A 25,891-nucleotide genomic window follows, 5' to 3' on the forward strand; every position below is an offset into this window, starting at 1 on the left:
GTCTAATGTAAAATTTTCAAAACTTTTAGTGAAAATGAGAGATTTGAATTAAAAATGACCTTATGCAAGGTCCCTTTTGAAGTAAAAAAGTGTTTTGATGTGAAAAAAGAGAAACCTTGAGTGAAAATGAATGTTTAGAAATAAAAAGGGCCTTACTCAAGGTATCTTTGAGTATGCAAGAGTGTTTTGATGTAAAAAGTTAGATATTTTGGGTGAAAATGAGATTTTAGAGTTAAAAATGACCTTTTTTAAAGACACAATTAAAGGAATGAGTGTGTTTAATGTAAAAAGTCCAAAAATTCGATTGAAAATGAGAGGTTTGAGTTAAAAATAACCTTATACATGGTACCAATTGAAGAAAATAGAGTGTTTTGATGTAAAAAGTTAGAAACTTGGAGAGAAGATAAGAGGCTTTAGTAGAAAATGACCTTATTCAAGGTACCTTTGAAGGAACGAAAGAATTTCAATGTAAAAAGTTTCAAACTTTGAGTCAAAATGAGATTTTATAGTTGAAAATGACCTTGTTAAAGATACTTTGAAGGAATGAGAGTGTCTAATGTAAAAAGTTAAAAACTTTGAGTGAAAATGATAGCTTTAAGTTAAAAATGACCAAATGCAAGGCACCTTTGGAAGGAACGAGAGTGTTTGGATGTAAAAAGTTAGAAAATTGGAGTAAAATTAAGAGTTTTGAGTAAGAAATGACTCGATTCAAGGTAGCTTTCAATGAATGAGAGTGTTTTGAATTCAAAATGACCTACAAGAGTTTTTTTACATAAAAAAGTGTTAAACTTTTAATCAAAATGAGAGTTTTGATTTAATACCTTTTGAAGTAACGAGAGATGAAATAAAAATGAGATGAATGACTCAAGGCTGTCGGAAAAGTGGTTATAAAAATGAGATGAATGAATGTGCATTATCAAAGTAGACAAGTAGTAAATATCTGATATTTGAGAATTTCCTAACCCAAAGAAATTATATGCCATACAATCATGAAGAACAACCCTTACCTCAACCAAATGCCTAACTGGTGTATCAAGCTGCTTTTTTGGCATTGCATCTTGGAAGGCAGGAAGCCCATTGTGTGCCTCATTAAACGTAGATAGAAAAGGGAACTGAGTCTGCAGAAACCATCAAGGAACAAAAGGTTTTAAGTTGCAAATTTATAAAAATAGCAGCACATGCAAGTAGAGAATGCAAGGAAAGTGTAATGGTTTATATATTGTGCTTAAAAGTGATCAAATAATCATTGCTAGTACTAGTTGGTAGATCAAGAAACTGGAGCATCCCAAAAAATAAAGGATTTTCCATTAAAGAAACATGATATACGAGGCCAAAGAGACTGTTCCCGCCACGATTATTATGGGCAAGGTCTTTGAAGGCATAGGTTCAGCAAAGTGCAAGAACTTCTATAATTGTAACCATTACATAATCAAACAAATAATATTTATAATACATTCTTGCACTAGGGTGTTTTTTACTGTTTTTATAACCAAAAAATAGCAAAAAGAATAAAGTAACTAATATAAGACGACTTTCAATCAAAGGAGAAAGAAAAAAAAATTCTATTCTGTAAGATTATAATTTATATAAACAGCATAACCAACTTTCATTTGGTAAAACCGTGTATTTAGTACATGGAAGTGCTAAAGTTCAGACATGCAACTTATATGCAATCACTTGAAACAGAGTTATAAATTGCATGTAAATTATTGAGCGAGATGTTGAACCTTTTGATTGCTGCATGAATTTGAGGTGCTAGATACAAATCTGCCTGAAAGAGTAGCCAAAATATATTTTAGGAAATAATATATGCATAACAAAAGTAATTTGTAAGCACGTGTACTGCATTTAATAAGGGTCCAAGGTGCTATGCCACATATAACTCTGATCAAGGCCGAGATAACCGTAATTATTAATGCAAACAATTCTGATTCCTTGTCTAACATGCTTTGTGATGCCCTAAAATTATAAAAACAAAACAATATAAAATAAATAAATAAATAAAGACATTGCACCTCTTTGAAAATAATTACATCATAAAATATTGAAGTACACTTAGCTACCTATCTAAGCTACAATACAAGTGTACAAGCAAACAAAGTGGATCAATCCATATTATATACATCTGCACTCTAATTCACTACTCAAGCGAATTTTTTTCCCTAAAACAGTTTTCTATTGAGTTAAAGTTCTTGAATTAGCAATTTAAATAATTTGAATGCAATGATTCACATTATAATCGTATTTTCAGAGCTTCATCCTGATCTTTCAGTCAGTCTTAAACGAGCACTAGCTCTTTGAACCACGTCCATCTAACCTGGCTCGATTCTTACGAATCTCCTGTTCCAGGTTATTCTTTTGCCCTTGATCTTGATTCTCAATTCATATAAGCTCTATCGCAGCAATTTTGCTCAATTTTTGCTTACAAAACGTCCTAAAATTTTGGGTTCAGCTTTTCCATCTAAAAAGGGGAAAACCCAGTATTCATTATGTGTCTCATATGTCCTTATGAGTTCATCCTTATGGATTCAAACTCAACAATGCAATTGGATTTTGGATGCAAGAATGCAAGTGAACAACTTTACAAGACATCACCAATGTCAAATTTTCATATCTAGATATATAACATATTAAAACAAATGACCTCCGTATTAATTATTATATAATTTGAGTGATGAAAATATCAATTTGAGTTGCATTAGCCAAAAGTACAACACAATGGCACATTAATTGAAATAGTACCAAACAAAAAACAAAGAAAGCATCAAGTAATTAGTAGAAATAAAAACAACAAATCTGGAAAACTAGTTCAAGAAGACAAAGAAAGAGAAAAGAAACAGAAAATACCCTAAAAATAATAAAAGACTTCGATATGATCAAGCCTGCACAGTTGTACAGAAATGGGTTGATAATCAAGGAAGAGAACGATAACTCTACATGAACAACGGCTTAGAGAGGGAGAGAAATGAGGAGAGAGTGGCGGGTAGGGCGGTGGAATCCTAGGGTTTTGATAAGATAAACACTACAAAATATACAAAAATGGGTTGATGATCAAAAAAGAGAACCATACCTCTACATGAACAATGGCTTAGAGAGAGAGAAGAGAGTGGTGGGTTAAACTCCGGTGATAATAGGTTTTGATTCTTGCAGACAGATAGATAAACTGAAATAAATGGGTTCTGAACTTCTGATTCTTGTAGATTTGGGCAAGTTCAGAGTAGAGAACGAGAATAGAGATGGAGGCGATTGGAAATCGCCCTTAAATCGTAGAGAGCGTATCGGGAGAGGAGAGAGAAAATTTGTGCAAAAATAACCTAAAATGTTTATATAGCTGAAACAAATTGGGCCGACTGTTTCATCCGCTACAGTGCTTTTTATTGGGCTACAGTGTTAAAATAACAAAAAACACCAATTTGGTGTTTCACTTTTGGGCCAAAATTTGGTACTGTTTAAAACATTATTTTTTACTGTTTAAAACAAAACAAGTGCTACTAAACATGTTTTTGGGCCTGAAATGAAGCCCGACAACAAAAACACCAAAGTAAAACACCAACCAAACAGGCCCTTAACGTGTCTATTTATTTTTGTAGGGTAAGTGGTGCAGGCTGTCCTTTGTGGGTATGCTAGTGATGATGGTGTGTTGAACAGAGACTCAAGAAAGAAGCAAAAAGGCCACAGATCGCAAGGTAATACAAGAGATTGTTTTCGCGGGTTCATAAGGTACAATTTACACTACAGTTTTAAATCTCTAGGAGGACTGGGTTTTTCCATCAAACGTTTGGAAGGGTTTTCACAGTGCAAAATTGGGAATTTTGTCTCAATTTTTTCCTTTTCCCGGTTTGTCCTGTAATTTCTCTCTAGATTAAAGGGTTTTCCATGGTCTCTGTTGATTGAGTGACTTGGATAACTGTTGGGCTTGGTAAATAATTGATTTTTGGGTAAAGTGTAAAAAAAAAATTCTTAAATTATATTTTGCGTATAAAATTTCCTAAACTATTTTATTTTGTTACAATATATAACTAAAACTATATTATATTTCATTAAATAACCTCTTCTTATTGAATTATATTTAATATATTTTTGTTATGTAAATAAATTATGAAAAAAATCATACTAATTTGATGAGGTATTTTCCATTAAATTTGTATAAATTTATTTTTAATTTTTTTAATTATTTTTTAAATTTTTAACGATTATATTACATGAAAATAAGGTATTTTTTTCAAAAATATTTTATTAATTTTTTATCAATATATTGTATGCAAAGTGTTTAAATTGGTTATAATATGTTTTATTATAAATAATAAAATTTTAATAATAAATTAATCAATTAAAAAAAATGATAATTACAAATTTATTTAAAAAGAGCTGTTCAAGGTCTCGTATATTTTTTATTTTTATGATAAATTGATATTAATAATAAAATTAAGATAAATAATATAATTAATATTTATATAAGAGAAAAGATAATAACAATAATTTAATAAGAAATAAAAAATTTAATGAGAAAGGGTAAAATAGTTTTTTACAATGAATTTGTCTTTAATTATAACAAATCAATAATTCGGGGGTAATTTTTAAATCAAGAGTTATTTGCGAAAGGGCAATAGTTTAGGGGAATTTTTTTGCTCTTCACCCTTGATTTTTTGTTAGGCCAAAATTATTTAGAACCTAACAGTTCAACTGTGCATTGGTAAATTTGTATACCTCGACGCTGAAAACAAACTCTTGAAAGTTCTTACATATATACTTATACAATTTCTTGCCATTTGGGTCTTAATTTTGTTCTTGAAAGAGTAATTAAAAAATATGTAAGCACGCGTGTGCACAAATTTGTGTGAGCAAAAGTCTGTGTGTGTCGGAACTGTGTGAGTTAGTGGTATATCTATGACTATGGTCAAGAGATTCCGAAAAAGACATTAGAGCTCACAGGAAAACTTTATTCGGTGACAATCTTTGGGATTATTCACATTGTTTTTGTGCCATTTTCCAGCAAGATATGATTAAATGATTTTAGGTAGTTAAGTCAAAAAATTTCATGAGGACTACCATTTTTAAGGAATAGTGGGTAAGATTGTCTCTTTTCTTCCACTACTATTTGTCACTTTCCCTGTATAATGCCATCTACATATATGATGCCATCTAAATGCGCCAAGGGGCTAGATTATACTATTATAATTTAATTTTTAAAAAGAAACCTGCCTCTGTTTTTAGGGACACGCGTGGACCATATTACATTAGAATTAGACAAACAGAAGCTAACAGCCACCTTAAATGGTCCAAGAAGGGATAGAGAACTGTGTATTATTTTTTATCATTGCGAACTTAAAATAAAACTGTAATATAGAACGTGACATATGTATAGCTCTAAAACTCTGACCCACTATATTTATATGCGTCATGTCTTGACCCTCTCACATTGTGTAAATATTGTTTACTTTGCACTCAAAATGCGCCTACACAATTAGGGGATATCCACATATTTCAACCAAAAGGCTTTCACTCTTTTACCTATTCTGTGCCGATTATACATGTACAAACACACGCAAACATATTTTCTATTTTCAGCCAGATACACTACAAATCAGCGCATCTCCTAAGCTAAAAGTCCCCTTTTGCCTTTGTTTTAATCTGGCCACAACTTGATCTGTCTTCCTCTAATTCTTCACTCTTTCTATCTTTGTGAATACGTTGCTTAGTTGTTTTTACAAGACTAGTCTGCTCTTATATATACTCTTTGGTTTTTACTGACATGCAACCCTTGAAAAAGCTCACACTTGCTTTGGACAATGAAAAGGCACAAACATATAACCTTTTTAGATAATGAAGAATCATAGGCTTTTTTGTCACTTAGGAAAACTTAGGGTGATGTCTCCATAAACAATAGATAACTCATTTACAAAAGCCAAAGTTATTATTACTAGCCACATTCAACACATGTAGGTAAGGAAAAGTTATTGATACGGGAAAGTCCTACGGATTTTGAAAATTATAAGAGGTTGTGTACCGAAACAAAATCTATACCGTGTGGGTCGGGTATCCATCTCTTTTAAAATTGCAAATAGTTTGCAACCATTCATTTTTCCATCAGCCAATTTTGGACTCACATGAGAAATTTGTGGTTTATATAGGATCCTATTCACTGTATCTTTAAATGCTCCTCCTTCACTTCTAACCAATATCGTAATTTCTGCAGATCAGTAACAATGTCAGATGAGGTGGTTCTGTTGGATTTTTATGCTAGCATGTTTGGCATGAGGATCAGAATTGCACTAGCAGAGAAGGGCATCAAATATGAATACAAAGAAGAAGAGGGCTTGCTTGGAAACAAGAGTGAGCTGCTTCTCAAGATGAACCCGGTTCACAAGAAAATCCCGGTCCTGATCCACAACGGAAAGCCGGTCTGTGAGTCCCTCATAGCAGTCCAGTACATTGATGAGGTCTGGAAAGACCAAGCTCCTCCTCTGTTACCGTCTGATCCTTACCAGAGAGCTCAAGCGAGGTTCTGGGCTGATTATATTGACAAGAAAGTATGATATTTCTTTCTGTACTTCTTGCTTTAATTTTGCTTTCGTATATATATATTGCAACTGACACACACATATATATAGTAATAGGTTGGATTGACAAGCATAAGATCTCAGGCTTCTTGAAACTGAAAGCAGCTACTTTGAGCAAAATAATACTAAAAGTAGGAGAGGAACCGCACTGAGCACAGTTATTGAATGAAATCACCGATAGGCATCGACCCATAGTATGATCTCTCCTTCTCAAGAGGGAGGTCGAGTGTTAGTCTTGCTAGGGACAATATTATGAATGTGTGTGCGTTTGCTTGAAAAATAAAAATAAAAAATTGCATGAAATATTTTCTTGTTAGATATCAAGATTTAATCGGATAGGATGATGGATGTCTTTCTATTCACGCGTGTGTATAGTATATATTTTCTCTCTATATCAAAATTTCAAATAGTGTGGTACATATGTAACAGATTTATGATGCTGGGAGGAAGACATGGGCCACAAAAGGAGAAGAATTGGAAGCAGGCAAGAAGGAGTTTATAGAATGCCTCAAGGTGCTGGAAGGAGTGCTTGGAGACAAGCCATACTTTGGTGGTGAGAGCTTTGGGTTCCTCGATATTGCTCTTGTCACTTACTATTGCTGGTTTCATGCCTATGAGACCTGCGGCAACTTCAGTGTAGAGGCAGAGTGTCCTAAGCTGGTGGCATGGGCTGAGAGTTGCATGAAGAAGGAGAGTGTGTCCAGTTCCCTTTGTGACCCCAACAAGGTTTATGACTTCGTCTTGGAACTGAAAAAGAGGTATGGGGTGAATTAGGAGGATTGCTTCACCTCAAGATGCAAATCAGATACTGCTGTATGTGTTCTTGTTTATGGAGTCTTTTTGTGTTCTTAGGATGGTGCACTATTTGGTTAAAATAAAGGGGACACTTAGCTGTGTCCTTGGGATAATTCCTGTTAAAGAATTTGGAGAAGTCACAGATCTTTATGCAGTTCTTGTAATTTTCATTTTTCTTCAGAAAAAGTGTTAGCTGTTGTAAAAGGGAAATAAATAAACTTTGGTGTGCTTGCTTGGTTTCAGATGAAGTTTGCTATAGACTAAAAGTTTCAATATTTCTCTCCATGAGTTTGTCAAATATTTATGATGATACCATGTACCATCCTGAGTGTCTCATTAGGAGCTTTTAGTCTAATAGTATGATCTCTGTCTTACTGTGAGTTATGGATGGGCATAGACATTCGGAGTTTGCATTATAACCGCGAGTTAAAAAATGGTCTAGTTAACTACAACGATTCCTCTTAATAAAAATCAGTTTTAAAAGACAGATTAGGGAAGTGAGATATATATTATATATATTTTATAAAAAAAAAAAAGTAAAAAAAAAAAAAATGAGAACAGAGCTTGGAGACAATTGAGGATCAATATCAACAGTGCTGTGGGAGCCAACTTGGCTTAAAGTCCACCATGTGCTTTGAAAAAGTGGCACAAAATGATTTGATTTGTACGTCATTTTCTGTATCTATAGTCATTTTCGGGCCTATTTATAGTCCACCCCGTGATGCACAAAGTTGAACCTGTCCCTTTCTCTTTTTCTCTTATGCATGTAAGAACGTTGCTTTACCCCACATTGAACCTCTGTTATTGAATTTCTAACCTCAGGATATTTGTATATTCAAAAGGAATTTTGAGTACTAATTTAGTTTTCAAAAGATTGACCTACTATTAACTTAAAACATAATAAGAAAATAAATAAAATTGGGTGCCTAGTGTCACGTTTCGATTCCTAACGACGCCATGAACATAGAAGACACGCATGTTAATTGACTAAGAACATTCATTGACTGGGAATTGTTTCATGGGTTGTACAAGGAAGCGATGGTGAGCAGGCGAGCATACCACTTGGAGGAGAGAGACTTTGGAATGTAGGACGCAGCGGAGTCAGCGCCGCACTGCGACGAGGGCGTCGCAGGATTTGGGTGGGGGAGAATGTCACGTTCCGATTCCTAATGACGCCATGAGCATAGAAGACACGCATGCTGGTTGGCTAAGAACATTCATTGACTGGGAATGGTTCCAGGGAAGGGGCGTGCAGGACCACCAGATGGTACCTCTTCAGAGTTCAAGCAGGTCGACTCGGTTCAATTCGAGGTGTTTGTCGCTAGTCGTGGACTTGACTATGAAGAAGAGAGTTGGCCATCCCTGCACAAACTGGTTGGGAGCTGGAGCCGTTCCCCGTTCCCTGTTCCCCTGACGAGGCCATGGCAGGCCGAAACCAGTCAGCATGTATTCTTGGGAGGGCAGGTCGTGGTGGCTGATTAGGGCGCTTGCGCGAGCTGAAACAACGTTTTGGTACTGCACGGGCCGTGCCGCTGCGCCAAATCTCTAGGCCCGTGACACTAGAGTTGGCTTGAATTTTATTTTATTTTAGTTATCTTTTTTTTTTTCAGAACAGCAATCTAAACTTGACAAAAGGAAAATGACAGAGAATGCTAGACTAGGCCCAGTGTTATTTGTATCTTTACCTTGTTCTTGAAAGTGTAAAGAAAAATTTGTATGCATGTGACAAAAAGTCAATGAGTGTCGGAAATGTCTATGCATGTGAGTCTATCGGTGGGTGTCGGAAATGTGTGAATTAGTGTATATATGTGATTATGGCCTCAAATGAAATTATTTCGTCCTATACTCTCATTTTCCTTAGATAGTTGGTAAGATGTCTTGTTATTCGGATGCTTGGTTTTGTGTGTTTTAGATTTCAGATTTTGCATTCTCACCTCCTTTTTTCTCTCTCACTCCTTCTCTGGTCCTCACTAACAACTAATTTTTAACATTTTTTCCATAAAAATATAATAATAATAGTAAAGGCAATTGAATGGATAATTCAGCCCTAAATGATTATACAAAAATGTATGAAAATGACAACTTTACTGGATAATTCTCTTTATAGAATTGCAACCACCCATTCTTTCAATGGATATGCTTTTGGACAAATTGAAGTCAAATGAAGGAGAAAATTGGTTTATATAACATCTCATAATTTAGATAGTTGGTAAGATGTCTTGTTATTCGAATGCTTGGGTTGTTTCGTGTGTTTAAGAGTTCCGGCTTTGCATTCCATCTTCATCTCCAGTTCTCACTAACAACTATTCCCTTCGTCCCAAATTAAGTGTCGCATTTGGTCATTGTGACTCTAATTTGGGACGGATGGAGTAATTTCTGATATTTTTTTCACAATTACCAAAAGCGACACTTAATTTGAAACGGAGGAATAATTTCTAACATTTTTTCTATAAAAATAAAAATAATAATAATAATAATAGTAAAGGCATTTGAATGGATAATTCAGCCCTAAACGATTATACAAAAATTTAAGAAAATGACAACTTTATTGATAATTCTCTCTTTAGAATTGCAGCCACCCATTCTTTCAATAATGAAGGAGAAAATTGGTTTATATAATATCTCATAATTTATTCCATCATGTACATGTAAATTCAGCTCCTTCTCTTCTAAGTTCTAACCAATATCCTAATTTCTGCAATATCAGTAACAATGTCAGATAGGGTTGTTCTGTTGGATTTTTGGGCTAGCATGTTTGGCATGAGGATCAGAATTGCACTAGCAGAGAAGGGCATCAAGTATGAATACAAAGAAGAAGAGGGTTTGCTTGGCAATAAAAGCTCATTTCTTCTCAAGATGAATCCGGTTTACAACAAAATACCAATTCTGATCCACAAAGGAAAGCCGGTCTGTGAGTCCTGTTGGGATTTATATGCCCTGGCATAGCAAATTTCTATTTTGATTAAAGTGACATATGTTCATGATATATCTGAAATATTTATGATTTATACAATTGATGAATTCAATGTATTATGTTTCGATTCATTATGGAATTGATAGTGTTCACTTGATTACAAGATATATTTATATATGTATATGACGGCGATCAATACATGAATATAAATAGTAATCATAAATAGTTCATAATCGGTAATTATAGATGAACTCATTATTAACTAAGACTTGAATTGGATCCGCGTTAAGTTGAGATATATTGCGAGAGCCGTCGTATGCAATTGCTCCCTATCACTATCATGGCATTTGACTTTTAAGCATGAAAGAAGTATAGACTCTTTTATTAATTAGTAATTACTTTGATTTGTTCGGCGAATTCTTCGGAATCCATAAACCGACACTTTGGGTAATTATGTAATTAATAGTTAGAAGGTTATATTTTCAATATTTGCACCATTACTACTTGTATTTATTTTATATTGATTATGGTTAATCATAAAGTAAATTCGAAGGCCTTCATGTGTTTTTAGACAAAATGATTTTCTATATATTTATTTATTTAAATTATTATATTTGTCAAGCAAATATTTTATTGTGATCAAATCAGAAATAATCAAAGGTACCAAAATAAATATATTAATTAAATAATCGGATTGATGGCTTTATTTATCCCATAACTAATTATGCATAAAGGGGTGAAAGTGCAACATTGACTTAGAAGTTATTTATTATTTAATTGGAGTTCAATTAATTTCTTTTAGTATATTAGAAATTAATTTATGAATTAATTGAATTGAGTACATGGACCGGACCAATTATTAATTCATTGTAACCAATAAAATAATAAGCGCAAAGAATTCTCACTCATAACTCAACTTGTTATTGGAGGCCCATTAGATTTGAGATATTACATTACTTTTAGAGATTGAGAAAAACATAATGTCTTTAATTATTATTTTTATTTTGCCTATATATACATGGGGTCCATATATAATTTAGGTTACGCCTTTGTGCAATAATTTTGAGAAAACAAGAAAAGTTTTCTCTCTAAAAAATTAGGGTTAGTGTTCTCATCTGATAGAGGCTCCCACAAGCTTAACTTTCCAAGGTCATTCATGCAGGCTTGTGGGTGATTCCTAAAGGTAAGATTATTAACAAAAAGATAGAGATCCATGAAAGAGGTATTTAGGAAAGGGATCTACAATAAGTGAGAACATTCATTTTAGAGGATAAATCTAAGGTTTGCTCAAACCTTGATGTAAGTTTTATATCTCTAATTGAATGTATAATCATGTTCTTCATGTATAAAGCTTGTCTTTACACATGAATCAAGATCTTTATTTGTAAAACTCTCATAAAAATTTTAAAACTTCCGTTTCCCCAACAAGTCCCTCGTAGCAGTCCAGTACATTGATGAGTTCTGGAATGACCAAGGTCTTACTCTGTTACTAGGGATGGCAACAGGGCGGGGCAAGGATCCCATTCCCCATCACCATCCCCGGCCAAAAATTTTACCCTCATCTCCGCCCAATACTCAGCCAAAATTTCAATCCCACCCCCATCCCCGCCCCCGCCACCGTCATCCCCGCCCCCGTCCCGCCACGCCCTGCCCTCGCTTAAGTTTTCCAGCAACTCAATATCACATAAATACAGGATTTCCAATTGTAAAAAAAAAAAATCTCAGCTCCAATTGTAAAAATAAAAATAACAATTCAATCAAAAACAAAATGATTTGATCCATTATATATACACACACACACACACACACACACAGACACTTTGAACAAGAATTTTTTCAACCATTTTCCAAAAAAAAAAAAAAGATATGTGTGTGTGTGTGTGTGTAATAGATCAGATCAAATCAGAACAAGAATTTCTTCAATCAAAAAGGAGACATGCTTATCCTCAGTGAGATCTTGATTACAGATAGAACCAAGAGCAAAATCAATATATATGTATATATATATATATACACGCACTTGCATATGCAGATGAACAAACTTAGATATGGAATTAGATGGGGAAGAGCCGATGCCGGTGTGGGGGAAGACACGATATCGGAGATAGATTAGGAAGAAGCGGAAGAGCCAATGCTGTCGATTCTTAGGAGAAGAAAGAGAGAAGACGGTGAAGGAAGGAGGAGGCCGCCACTTGGGTTATTAGGACAAGGTTTCAGGGTTTTAACATTTATGGTATATATATAGCATAGGTTAGATTGGTAATTATAATAACATAGGTAAGGGTATCTTAGTAACTTCACATTTAATCAGGGCGGGGCGGGTTTACCCCATCCCCGGCCCCGGTGGGGATCCATAATTTATCACAATCCCCATTCCCGTTTAGCTAAAAGAATCCCCATCCCTGTTATAAATGGGGCGGGCCCCGGCGGGGATAAGTAATTTGCCATCCCTATTTGTTACCATCTGGCCCTTACCAAAGAGTTCAAGCAAGGTTATGGGCTGATTATGTTGACACAAAAGTACGATATTTCTTAAGTGTTATATATATATATATAATGGTGTTGCGTTTTGCTTAATTTATTTAATTTATTCACATATATAAAGTTGGTTCTTAGTTTTATAATACATGCACCCAACTGAGCTTTTGTCAGTACAGTTACATAGTTCGAGTCTTAATCTCATGCCTGCAGGAAAAGTAAATGAAAATAAGTGAAAATGGGCTATAAAGGACACCATAGAATCAGGAGGCATGGAATCAACCAATCACACTATGATGATGGCACATGTTTTTATTTCTAATGTCCAAAACCGTGGATAGAATCTAACCAAACTAGCCTTTCATAGTTTTATTTGGTTTGATTTCACGGTTGTAGCGGTCCAATTATGATTTAAATCAAAACCACACTTGTGCACTCTTGAGTTTGAGTCTGAAAGTAGCTACTTCAAACAAAATAATATTAAAAGTTAGACGTATTGTCAGCTTTTCCTTCCAGCATCTTGCATAAGCAGAGGAAAAGTTAGATCTATCGCACCAAACTAGTCTTTTATGGTTTGATTCAGTTTGGTTTATTAATGTCCATATTATATGTTTATGATTTAATTTTTTTTTTTTACTGCATTTTAACTATTTTTCGACTTATTGTTTTACTGCACTATTAATTGAATTTTATTTTTTTAATCCCTTTTATAATTTTATTACAGCGCCCATAAACAAATTCCTAACTGTGTCACTGTACTATCAGATTTATGATACTGGGAGGAAACTATGGGCCACAAAAGGAGAAGAGTTGGAAGCAGCCAAGAAGGACTTTATAGAATGCCTCAAGGTGCTGGAAGGACAGCTTGGAGACAAGCCATACTTTGGTGGTGAGAGCTTTGGGTTCCTCGATATCGCTCTTGTCCCTTTCTATTGCTGGTTTCATGCCTTTGAGACCTTCGGGAACTTCAGCGTTAAGGCAGAGTGTCCTAAGCTAGCGCCATGGACAAGGAGAGTGTGTCCAATTCTCTTCGTGACCCCGACAAGATTTATGACTTTGTCTTGGAACAGAAGATTTGGTTTGGGGTGAAGCATGAGGATTGATTGACCTCAAGATATATGCACATAGATACTGCTATATATGTTTGTTTGCATTGAGCTATGTATATGTGTTCTTGTTAATTATGGAGTCTTTTTGTGTACTAATATGGCGCAATATTTCATTACAATAAAGGCGATACTTAGCTGTAGCCTGTCCTTGGGATAATATCTATATATATATATAGATAGTAAAAGAGTTGGGAGAATTGGTGGTGTTGGTTTTGAAACAAATTGTAGTATAGGAATTTTAATATTCTCTTCTATATCTCTATATCTATACATCGTATACATACTCTCTCACAAATGAGAATATATCTCTACAGTGTATACACAGTATACATTCGCACGGTCACATCTATCAATTGTTTTTTTCTCTTTATCCTCTGCCCAATTTAATGTTCGGTATATGTATAGCTTTTGTATGAAGATGATTCCTTTAATAAAAATAAGAATGGGTATGCGGGTATCTTTTGTATTTTTATCAATGTTGTTATGAAGAAAAAGGATAGAATAGGAGTTTTGAGAACAAAAGAGAAAATTAATGACAATAAAAAAATAGGCGTACACATAAACGAGACAAGAATTTACGTGGTTCTGTTATGCCTGCATTCACGGGGAGAAGACAGAAAAATATTCCACTATGAAAATAAATTAATACAAAATAAAGTAACTCACACCCAAAAACCCAATTACACTCACAAGCTCTCTCACTCTTACGAATATTACAAAATGCTCAAACTGATGATGATCTTGGATGCTCCCGGATGAATGGATTTCATGGCGATTTATAGCCACAATGAGCCACCAATTGATAATATCTATATACATATACTTGCTGACCACGCCTAGGAAAAGCTTGTTGATCACACTGCTTGGAGACCACACATGGCACAGCTTCTTGAACATTTACCTTGACGATGCAATATACTTGCTGATGTCATGGATGATGAAAAAGAACTTGCTGAGATGGCAGAATTTGAGCCATAAGTTTAACAAATGCCGTCCAAGAAATAGTTCACCTTGTCTTTGAAAGTGACATTTTCGGAAGATCATAAGCAAAAGGAATATGACATAGAATAATATTGGATTAGGCCCTCTAATTCAGTCTCCAATAACCCATTTTCCAAAGTTGGATTTTAGACTGACACGAAAATTTTTGGTTTATATAATAGCCTTCTCACGCTACCCCAATTCATTTCCTTCTGTTCTAATCACTCTCTTGATCTCTACAGATCTGAAGCAATGTCCAATGAGGTTGTTCTGTTGAATTTTTGGCCCAGCATGTTTGGGTTGAGGGTCAGAATTGCATTAGCAGAGAAGGGCATCAACCATGAGTACAAAGAAGAGGACTTGTTAAACTTAAACAAGAGCTCTCTGCTTCTGCAGATGAATCCAATTCACAAGAAAATTCCGGTTTTAATCCACAACGGTAAACCGGTGTGTGAGTCCCTCATAGTGGTGCAATACATTGATGAGGTTTGGAATGATAAATCCCCACTTCTGCCCTCTGATCCTTACCAGAGAGCTCAAGCCAGGTTTTGGGGTGATTACATTGACAAGAAGGTCTATTAATATTACTTCATATCATAATTAATTATTAATTACACGCACGTTCACACACTAAATAGTCTACCTGTTGATTTTGTTTTGTATCTTAATTAGTTGAATACTGTGCAATATATGCAGATGCAAAGTGGTGGGTGGAAAACATGGAGATTGAAAGGAGAAGAACAAGAAGTGGCAAAGACAGAATTCATTGAAACCCTTAAGGTGTTGGAAGCAGAGCTAGGAGACAAGCCTTACTTTGGGGGTGAGAACTTTGGGTACGTTGACGTCGCACTTGTTCCATTTTATTGCTGGTTTCATGTGTATGAGACCTTTGGCAAATTCAGCATAGATGCAGAGTGTCCCAAGCTGATGGCATGGGCTAAAAGATGTATCCAAAAGGAAAGCGTGTCCAATTCTCTTCCTAGCCAGCAAAAGGTCTATGACTTTGCATTGCAGGTGAAGAAGAGACTTGACAAGGAGTAGATGGTAGAGAAGAATGAGAAGATATAATATGTGCAAACATTTTACGTATGAGTCCTTGTAGTTTGTTAATTTGGGGTTTATTTTTACATATTGTAACAAAAAGGGACACCCAAGTGTGTCTTGAACATTTGCAATACCTAAAAGAATTGATCATTAGAAATAAGTTCAGTATCATCTAACTCAACAAAAAAATATTGAATTGGTCTTTTAGTTAAGTAGTTGATAAAATACACTTTGTGTGGATGGGGATCGATGCCATCCTGACACTCAATTTAGCATTGCATTGCAATCTCTATAGCCACAAAACCTCCCATACAACCCCATTCACAGTGTGTGTGGACATGCGATGACCATATAAATTGGGAAACTACCTTAAAACCTAAGTGGACCTTCTGCCATATATATTTAAAGTCCATTTATGTTTATCCCAATGAATAGCTATCAGATGAAACCATAGGAGCTATGGGACTTCCGGCATATCCCATGGTTTGCAAACTTCTTGAATATATTATAATATACATTCATTAATTGCTGATGATTTTGAAACTCCTTTGGACCATCAAAAGTGAAAAAGACGAATTGATATAATTTTTCGAAATAATTTTGACGAGTTCGTTTTAACCAAGACCTATTCAGATTAAAAACCGTCTAACTTGCAATAATGTAAATATATTACAAATAAATTGAAATATTTGAATAGATTGGTTTTCAAAAGATAAATTTGAAAATGCAATAAAAAAAATATTAAAAGCAAATCTCTTAAAATGCTAAAAGTTGGACGGTTATTTGTTGATTTAGTGCAGGGTTTTGGGTTTATTTTATTGCTTTCGGGTTTGCCTCCAATGGCCTTGTTTGCCTGTTGGGCTGTAGTTTGGGCCAAAGGCCTTTTTTGTACTCTTTATTTTATTTATACAATTTGCTTAATCTTTTTTAAAAAAAAAAAAAAAAACTTCCGAAGTAACATATAAAGTTGGACAGATGAGTATTACAAATACATTTGTCATTAGATTGAATCTCTAAGTGGTATTGTGGTCCAATCACTCCCTATTAACAGCCGTGAACCCAAAAGAGTATAATAATATATTATAAATTAATTTTAATTATATTGAATCACTAAGTAGTTTTAGACCCCTTGGTGAATTTTGAAGTGTCAGACTTCAACTCTATGCATTTATTAATCTAATTTCTAACACTTCTTAAAAAATAAATAAATATAATGATCCAATCATTCTCTAATTAAAAAATAATAATAAATAAATAAATAAAACTTCTTGAATATTTAAAATTGAGTATGGCATATTATGATATACATGCATTATTGCTAATGATTTTAAAAGTTTGGACAACAAAAAAGTCAAAATGACGGATTAATATAATTTTTAGGAGTAAATTTGACAAGTCCGTTTTGACCTGCCAAGACGTATTAAGATTAAAAGTTGTCTACCTTGCAATAGTGTAAATATATTACAAATAAATTTAAACATTTGAATAGATTGATTTTCAAAAGGTAAATTTGAAAATCCCAAAATCTCTTAAAATGCTAAAATTTTCAAAGTAAACATCTAAAATGGGACACATACGTATTACATTTTCATTAGATTGAATCTCTAAGTGGTACTGTGGTCCAATCACTCCCTATTAAAATGTTAAAAACAAAAAAATGTTAAAAACAGTGAACCCAAAAGAGTATAATATGTTATAAATAAATTTATATATTAATTTTGATTAGATTCAATCACCAATGGTTTTAGCAGTCACTCTCTAATTAAAACAGTAAATCCAACATTAATTTAATCAGATTGAATCAATCGGGTGATAATGGTGGAGGACAATTCAATACTTGCCCACAGAAAGTGATTAAAAATCATGAGAATTTATTAAACGGTATTAACTGTAGATTCCTCATTTACGAAGAATATGATAAGGTACGGTCAGGTGCACGCTACACCTGCCAACTTTACTAAGAATTTTCATTTTCAGTACTCCAAGTGGCTAAAGCATGATTTCTATTGGTTACACCATCGTCACCGACCTCATCTAATGCAACTTAAATGCACATTTAATTCATTGATGCTTATTACACTCGCTCAACTGGAAATTCTCATCACGCGCCTCAAATAACAATATTGTCGATCGCGTGTCCACTTATTTCGCTTCTTCTGCGAGTAGGTCTTGCGTCGTCCTACACCTCTCGTAGCCGAGATTGAAACTTCGAAGAAAGGCGCGTGGATTCATCGGACAAAAAAACTGTGTGCTTTCGTGTTGAATTCAACGGACAAAAGCAAATAAGAAGCCCTAATTAATTCTTGTTTCATACAATGGCATTGACAAATCATATCTATATGTATAACGTTCTAGTGCTTTCGTGATACTCATAGGGTTTTGAATCGATATATCTAATACATATCTTATAGAGATACATATATGTTGTAATGGTGGAAGCAAAGATTACAGAGAAGAATCGTGGTGGTAAAAGATGGGGATGGATGGTTGGGGCTGTGATCGTCGTGTTACTTGCCACAGCGGTCACCTCTAGACATTCCTGCAAGATCTCCAATCAAAAGTCCTGCCACTGTACTGAGGTTCCCTCTCTCACTCTAATATTTTTGCGATTATTGTTTCTCTCTCTACAATTAAACTTCATTTCTTTTTATTTTGGTTTTATTTTTTGTCTTTCTGTTTTCAAGGCATTAATTTTGATTTTTTGAAATAGCAGATGGTTTTAAATTTGATTTGCATTGATACACTTTTTACGAAGAATGAAGATCAGGACTATTCTAGCTGTGGAGTTAAATTCTCATTTGGTTTTTGTTGCATATAGCATATCCAATGAATTATAGAAAACAGTTAAGAATTGTTCATCACAAACATAACAAAATTAGCTTAATTGCTAGGTTAACCACAAGGGATTGGTTAAGTTTATCTACATCTCATTTGACACTATGTAAGCGGTGAATTAGAATGTAATCATGAATAATTAGCTGTTTACTAGAATGTATTTGAGGATCATTTTCTGTGGAACCCTTTTAAAAGCATGTGACTATATTAGACTTGTAATTACTATTTGTTTTTATATATAATGTTATGGGCCAACTGTTGATCTGATTAGAAATGTAAAGAATTTTATTGTTTTAGTTGATGACTCAATTGACTTCTGTTTTGGTGCAGGATTCGCGTAAATATACAGGCATGGTTGAGGACTGCTGTTGTGATTATGAGACAGTAGACAGTATTAACGGTGAAGTGTTACATCCTTTGCTTCAAGAGCTCGTCACAACTCCCTTTTTCCGTTATTTCAAGGTCTGGTATGAATTGTTGTATTCTCAAATTTGATGATTTTCTTGTAGTGGTCTGTAAGTTCTGTTTTATTTTTATTGCTAATTTGCTTTTTTCCAAGTAACAACTTGCATAAATTTTGTTGAAGAAGTTTGGTGTTTCTTTATGTCCTTTTGTTATTTTCTTGGATGGAAGAAATTTGTAAAATTGGAAGCAGAAACACAATGAGGTAATTGAATGCATTTGATACCTTTCATCATTGTTCTACCAATCTCTTCGGGAATCAGGATGTGGTCTCCATCTAGTTGACAATATTTAAATATATCCCCCTTTTGGGCCAATGCAACCACTTATTTATTTTTCATGAAAATTTGACTAACTTGAATAGACTTGAGTTTTCTGGTTATGATATTGTCTTGTATCCCTCCCTTGAACCACTTATACTTTTTACTTCCTTATAACTTCAATGGGAAGCTATTAACAAGTATTATCTTAGAGCCAATCATCCAGATGCAATAACTGAAGCTTATAAATAAGAAGCTGCCACTACTTCTCTAGTTGATCATTAACAAGTGGTCTACTGCTCACATTTATTAAGAGAGTATGCCAAAAAAAAAATTGCAAATAGACAGAGTTTCAAAAGAAAAATGCCGACCAGAAACTGTTGGTAGCAAGGTTTTACTATTAAGTCTTCTTTTTAGGTTAGGAAATTCAGCACCCTGATAGCTGATCTATGCCAAAGTGTATCCACTCTAAAGTTGATACTTTTAATTATTATTAGCCTTCTTTTTGGACTTTCAAAGTCAGATCTCAGGTAGCTGGTCTACGACACTTATCCTTTATTTGGTACGAAGGATGGAAAAGTGGATGGGAGGGAGGGTAAGTATATGAATGAGGCATCCGTATGGAAGAAAAGATGTCATTCCTTTCTTTCGTTTGGTTGACTAGAAGGGAAGAGGAATTACATATTCTATTGTTTTGTAAGAAGGAAGTGAAGGAGAAGTTTTATATATTTTTTTCTATTACACCCTCATTGTCCAAAAGCATGCAAAAGATTGAAAGTTAATAATGTCACTTTATTTTATATATAATAGTAATAATGTCCCTATTGCTTCCATCCTACCAAACAGAGCGTTAAGTGTATCCACTCTAATGTTTATATATATATATATATATATTATTAGCCTTCTTTTTGGACTAGCAGGATCAGCTCCCAGGTCGCTGATCTATGAAACTAAGGGTGTGCACTCTAAAGTTTATGTGGTTGTCCATTAGATACTTTGTAGTGGAAATCATGCTGAACATTTTTTATGAGAATCCCTGTGTGTCAAACGCTTGCTATGCTAGATTATGGTGTGGAGATGGGAACACTTCATGTCTACTTTGTTCTCTATTGATATCATATAGCTATTGTCTGAATAACTATGTTTGCTGATAAATGGCAATAAATTATTTTTCACGCATCTTTCTTTTCCATTTCTTTGTCCTTGGGGGTCAAAAGTGGGTTAGATTTCATGTATATGAAGAATCTGAGGTTTGATTTTTGGATATAATATAAAATGATGAGATAGAAGTAGCCAAAACTTTTCTAATATGTTTTGTTAGTTTCTCTCGAATTATCTACATTTGGGAAGCCTTTGTGAACTTTGATTTTTCCATTCAAATTAAGTCCTTATGTGGTTGCTTGATTTTGATGCAAATAGTGTGCAGCCTGTAGTCTCTTCTGCTTATCTTATTAAAGATATGCATATGCAGTTCTGGCAGGAAATATGGGTATCCTGAAAGTAAAAAATGTTGATGAATTTGTGGTATTAGCAAGGTACATGAACAGGATTTTACAAGATACTACTATATCCTTTTAGGTTGTGATTGTTGATTACAAACCCATTTGGAGATATTCACAGGACTTGAAATGGTACTGGTATGACATAATGGGAGAGAGATCAACTGACACAAGCTGGAACTGATGCCCTGTAGTCATGGACATGAGTTTATACATAGACAACTGCCTCATAACTTGCGTTATTTAATTCCCTTTATTACTGCATCATCTCTCTCACTGAGCTTGAATGAGTTTCTAAATAGGTTTAAGTATTATAGCTGCATGAGTTTTTGTGGATCCACAATTAGGGCCTACATTTACCAAATACCGATACTGTTAGCTTGACGATATGGGGGAACTAATAAACTAGTCGTTTTTTCTTTTCTTCTTTTTTGTACGATTGTGTACTAAATTGCTGTTATGTCAGATGGAACTTTGGATCATATATAACCGTGTCCAATTAACAAAGATTTAGACACAGCCTAGTAACAGAATTGTGGTATCCTAGGTGCTGTTGTGTTTACAAAGGAAACTGCGTTATCTGTCTACTATCTCGATTAAAAACCAACATACTGGGATGTTGTTATGTCAATGAAGGATTGTTATTCATCTCTAATTGTCCTATACCTTTAGTCCCTATTATCAATTTAGATAGGTCCCGACTCCAGAGAGCATTTATGTGACAACAGTCACTCTCAGAAAGCATGACTTGATCATGTTTTCCAACCACAAGATGGTATCCTAAATTCAAATTGAAAGATATAATGTTTTACATTTAGGAAATTTATTTCTGGTGACCTTTTTATTAACAAAAGCTTGGATTACTTGTTTGTGATTACTTAAAAATACATCTCTTTGGCAGGTTAAGTTGTGGTGTGACTGTCCTTTCTGGCCTGATGATGGCATGTGCCGTTTGCGTGATTGTAGTGTTTGTGAATGTCCAGAAAATGAATTTCCAGAAACTTTTAAGAAGCCATTCCACCGTGGTCTTTCATCTGATGATTTGGTGTGCCAAGAGGGAAAGCCACAGGCTACTGTTGATCGCACACTTGATAGTAAAGCTTTCAGAGGCTGGAAGATAATAGACAACCCATGGACCAACGATGATGAGACTGATAACGGTAATTATCTCTTATATTTTATGAGGCTGCATATTTTCATTGTTCATCAAGGCCTGAAGGTCTTATATGTTGGTTTCTGGAGACACGATTACGTAGAGCAAGGACCAAAGAACCACCTAAAACCTTTTCTTTATAGCAGAAATCATCTTGTTTCTTGAACTTCACAATAATAACTCTTCTCATGTTAATTTTGTGATTTTGAAACATTGCCGTCATTATTATTATTATTATTTTATGTTGTGAATTCCAACATTATACCATGTTTTCCTTCTGGGGTATGAATATTGTTACTTTTCTTGAATAGATTATTTGTTAAAAGTGTTGAGATCGACTGACAAATTCTACCGCAGGTGAGATGACTTATGTAAATCTCCAACTGAATCCTGAGCGTTACACTGGCTATGTTGGTCCATCAGCCAGAAGGATATGGGATGCTATATATTCAGAAAATTGTCCTAAATGTGAGTTGATGATCCATACTCATGATTGTAATTAATTTTACTATTTTACTCAAATTTACACTGTGTACAATGCTTTATGTTGATTATCTGATACAAAAGAAGGTGACCCATTCTGATTTAGTATTATTGGCAGTGCCAATTCTTCTTTTTTTTCTTTTTTCCCGCTAAGAGGTGTCAAAATGCTTAGGTGAGGCAAATTGTGGTCCTTCAAGTTGGGAAAGTGATATAAATGGCACTCCAATGCCTATTTGAAGAGTTGTTCTCCCTACTTGTTGGATATCTGACGTGGTGTTCACCTGTAAAAGTGGCCATGCAACAGAAGCAGGAGTTGTTCCCCAGCAATAATTATTGTTACTATGCAGTTTATACTAACTTTTAAGCTGATTACAGTCCTTGTTTGAAGAAAATAGCTGATAATACTGTATCTTGCAAGTGTTCCGAGGATCTCTTTTTAATGTTTCACTTGCTGTGAATATGACTGTAGTTTGATATCATCTCGAGTTGATGTTAATCTTTCTATTGCGGTGAATCTGATTGTAGTTTGGTATCACTAAATGACCTTTTTATGCTAATTAAGTCATGAGATTTAACTGTTTATGCAGATTCAATTGGAGAGATTTGCCAGGAGAAGAAAGTGTTATACAAGTTAATATCTGGTCTTCACTCCTCAATTTCAATTCACATAGCTGCTGAGTATCTCATCGATGAAACAACCAATCTGGTTGGTTCTCTTTCTTTCTCATTTTCTCCAACACGATTTTTTTCATTCTAATTTTTTGTTGTGAAGATCCTGTTATAGGTTTCCACTACAAATACAATACTAATGTTCCTGGGATACTAAACTGCCTTGGTTTCTGTTTATTTGATGGAGAATATTTTCCCAGTAACTTTATTCAGGGACTAAAAATAAAAATGTTTGCAGAACTGATGAATGACCTTGAATTTTTACCCTAAAGAACCTTAAATTGTACTTTTTACGGATACACCAGGAATTTGACAAATCCTTTGCTACAATTTCAGTGGGGTAAAAATCTCGAATTGATGTATGATCGTGTTTTGAGATACCCAGATCGTGTCAGAAACCTGTATTTTACTTTCCTCTTTGTTCTCCGAGCCGTGACAAAAGTGAGTACTTACTGCATGTCCTTGTTAGAATTCCTTTGTATTTTTATCTATTTATTATTTATTATTTATTTGCGATGACATATTCCAAATTACTCTTAGGCAGCAGATTATTTGGAGCAGGCAGAGTATGACACTGGTAACCATGCGGAAGACCTGAAAGCACAGTCCTTGATGCGGCAGCTACTTTACAATCCCAAACTACAAACTGCATGTCCACTTCCTTTTGATGAAGCTAAACTGTGGCAAGGTCAAAGTGGACCTGAACTGAAGCAACAGATTCAAAAGCAATTCAGAAACATTAGGTTTCAATCTGAACTGTTTTTCCTGTTTTCCCTCTCAGTTTATGCTTGGAAAAAACCATTTACCTTGCCAAATTCTAAGTAGATAGAAAATATATTTCCATGTGATCGTGTTCTTCAGGTGGTCCAAAATTTACTGCATATTAATAACTGTTACCCTCGTCATCATGAAAACCGGCACAATTGCAAAATGTTTCTCTTTTGAATTTTTTGAACTACTCATTAATTGATTGTGTTATATTGCTATTTATTTCATATCTACAATTCTACATATTGCAGTGCACTGATGGATTGTGTTGGATGCGAGAAGTGTCGCCTATGGGGAAAGCTTCAGGTCCTTGGTCTCGGTACTGCATTAAAGATCCTCTTCTCCATTGATGGTCAGGGCCAACCAGATCTACCTGTGAGTTTTTGTGTTTTTATGCTGTTCAAAATTTCTCTCTACCATTTCAAAACTCCCAAATAAGAAGTCCTGCTTTTGTGGACAACAAATTTTGTGTCATTAATTGATGGTATATGTGAATCCATCTCTCTAAAGTAAGTTTGTTGGTTTTACAGCTGCAGTTGCAAAGAAATGAAGTGATTGCTTTGGTAAACCTTCTCAATCGACTCTCGGAATCTGTCAGGTTTGTCGAAGAAATGGAGCCTTCAATTGAGAAGCTCATGGGGGTCCTTGTTTCTGAACCTCGTGCACAAGAAATTAGCTCATGGCGAAGAATATGGGAGTCAGTGATTGGATTTCGGTACTTAACTAGTCCACATGTTATTCATTTTTTCATGTAGCCCTGTGATGCAGCTTTTTAAATTCTCTTTTAAAATGATTTCAGGTTCGGAAAGCTGTCACTGTAACAGGCCATCTCAAATGTCCTTGTATCAATTTTGGAAGGTGATGTAAAGAATTATCAGATTGACCATCTAAAGCCCATAGAACAGGATTCTTGAAATGGCACAATCTTTGGAGATAGAGAAAAGGCATACAGAGGAAAGAAATAGGTGTAAATGTAATTTGTAATTTCCATGTCTTGTAGGATTTGAATATTTGCAAGCCATGTTAAATTATGAAATACAATTTTATCATTTACCTATAAAAAAAAATATAATAATAATAATAAAAGAAGTAGTTTTGAATTGTATTTGGAAAGGAGTTTGCAAACTTGAGTCACCTTTTTGGCATACTAGTGAAGGCAATTTTGCTGACAGCTTGAACGCTAATTCTACCATGGTCCGTCAAATCAAGGTTTTGAAATATCGATAAAGTTTATATCATATAATGAATGTTTCTGAAATTAGCATGCTTAAAGGGAGGGTTTTTTCTGCATTTAAAATTGTGTTTTGTTTTTGTATCGTTTTTTTTTCCTTTTTTCTAGACTTCCCTTTTCAAAATAGGCTTGTTGATACGCTGCTTGGTGACTGCTAGGATAACTTGTTTTGTATGGGACAGATTTATTATACTCACAACCATGTCTTCCATGTCATTCGACTTCCATAGCCAAAGCTACCACCTCCTCCACTTCCATAATAGGAAATCCAACAATATTCATGCCTATCTTTCTCTTTCGTTGATATAAACCGGATTATCGTTGAGCTATGAAAGAACCTGGACAGCTTTGGAGCTGATTGAAGACAATTTATTTATTATTGACGCTCACTAGGTTTCTATTAAAGCCCCATAGTAGTCATGCATGCATAATGTTGAAAAGCTTGGCCCCCTTAAACCTGCTTCCCTCTGCAATAGACCTCTTTTGCCCCTTCTGTGTTTTGATAATATGATTCACGTGCCAGAAGTATGATTTCTGCACATTCTTCGCCCGGTAGCAAAAGAAATTGAAGGGGGGAAAATACACTCGAAAGTGGAAGATTCATATCTTAATATGACATTGCAATTAAAAAAAAAAAAAAAGACGAGTTT

General features: G+C 34.5%; 3 protein-coding genes, 1 long non-coding RNA gene and 1 pseudogene across 4 annotated transcripts; 4 read left to right on the plus strand and 1 right to left on the minus strand.

Annotated features, from left to right (window-relative positions):
• Window positions 1–843: 843 nt before the first annotated feature.
• On the minus strand, window positions 844–3,276 carry LOC132310488 (uncharacterized). Its single transcript, XR_009482611.1, has 3 exons — window positions 3,071–3,276; window positions 1,728–1,771; window positions 844–1,118 (listed from the first exon to the last, which is right to left on the minus strand). It is a non-coding gene; the product is annotated as an uncharacterized LOC132310488 (long non-coding RNA).
• A 2,831-nt stretch (window positions 3,277–6,107) lies between these two features.
• Window positions 6,108–7,597, plus strand: LOC132308670 (probable glutathione S-transferase). Its single transcript, XM_059806834.1, has 2 exons — window positions 6,108–6,530; window positions 6,990–7,597. The coding sequence occupies exons 1-2, from the start codon at window positions 6,207–6,209 to the stop codon at window positions 7,332–7,334; spliced, it is 669 nt and encodes a 222-aa protein (XP_059662817.1). The 5' UTR covers window positions 6,108–6,206; the 3' UTR covers window positions 7,335–7,597.
• Window positions 7,598–10,067: 2,470 nt separating this feature from the next.
• Window positions 10,068–14,053, plus strand: LOC132308672 (probable glutathione S-transferase parC; annotated as a pseudogene).
• Window positions 14,054–14,908: 855 nt separating this feature from the next.
• Window positions 14,909–16,041, plus strand: LOC132308671 (probable glutathione S-transferase). Its single transcript, XM_059806835.1, has 2 exons — window positions 14,909–15,410; window positions 15,534–16,041. Exons 1-2 carry the CDS (start codon window positions 15,090–15,092, stop codon window positions 15,876–15,878), a joined length of 666 nt encoding a protein of 221 aa, XP_059662818.1. The 5' UTR covers window positions 14,909–15,089; the 3' UTR covers window positions 15,879–16,041.
• Window positions 16,042–18,121: 2,080 nt separating this feature from the next.
• LOC132308675 (endoplasmic reticulum oxidoreductin-1-like) lies at window positions 18,122–25,115 on the plus strand. Its single transcript, XM_059806838.1, has 10 exons — window positions 18,122–18,460; window positions 19,047–19,178; window positions 21,839–22,097; window positions 22,448–22,558; window positions 23,161–23,279; window positions 23,579–23,683; window positions 23,783–23,985; window positions 24,262–24,385; window positions 24,541–24,725; window positions 24,810–25,115. Exons 1-10 carry the CDS (start codon window positions 18,311–18,313, stop codon window positions 24,829–24,831), a joined length of 1,410 nt encoding a protein of 469 aa, XP_059662821.1. The 5' UTR covers window positions 18,122–18,310; the 3' UTR covers window positions 24,832–25,115.
• Window positions 25,116–25,891: the final 776 nt, after the last annotated feature.

The sequence above is a fragment of the Cornus florida genome, unplaced genomic scaffold, assembly GCF_030987335.1.
Source record: "Cornus florida cultivar Cherokee Brave unplaced genomic scaffold, ASM3098733v1 CherokeeBrave_3.0.0_Hap2_Chr05, whole genome shotgun sequence".
NCBI lineage: Eukaryota > Viridiplantae > Streptophyta > Magnoliopsida > Cornales > Cornaceae > Cornus > Cornus florida.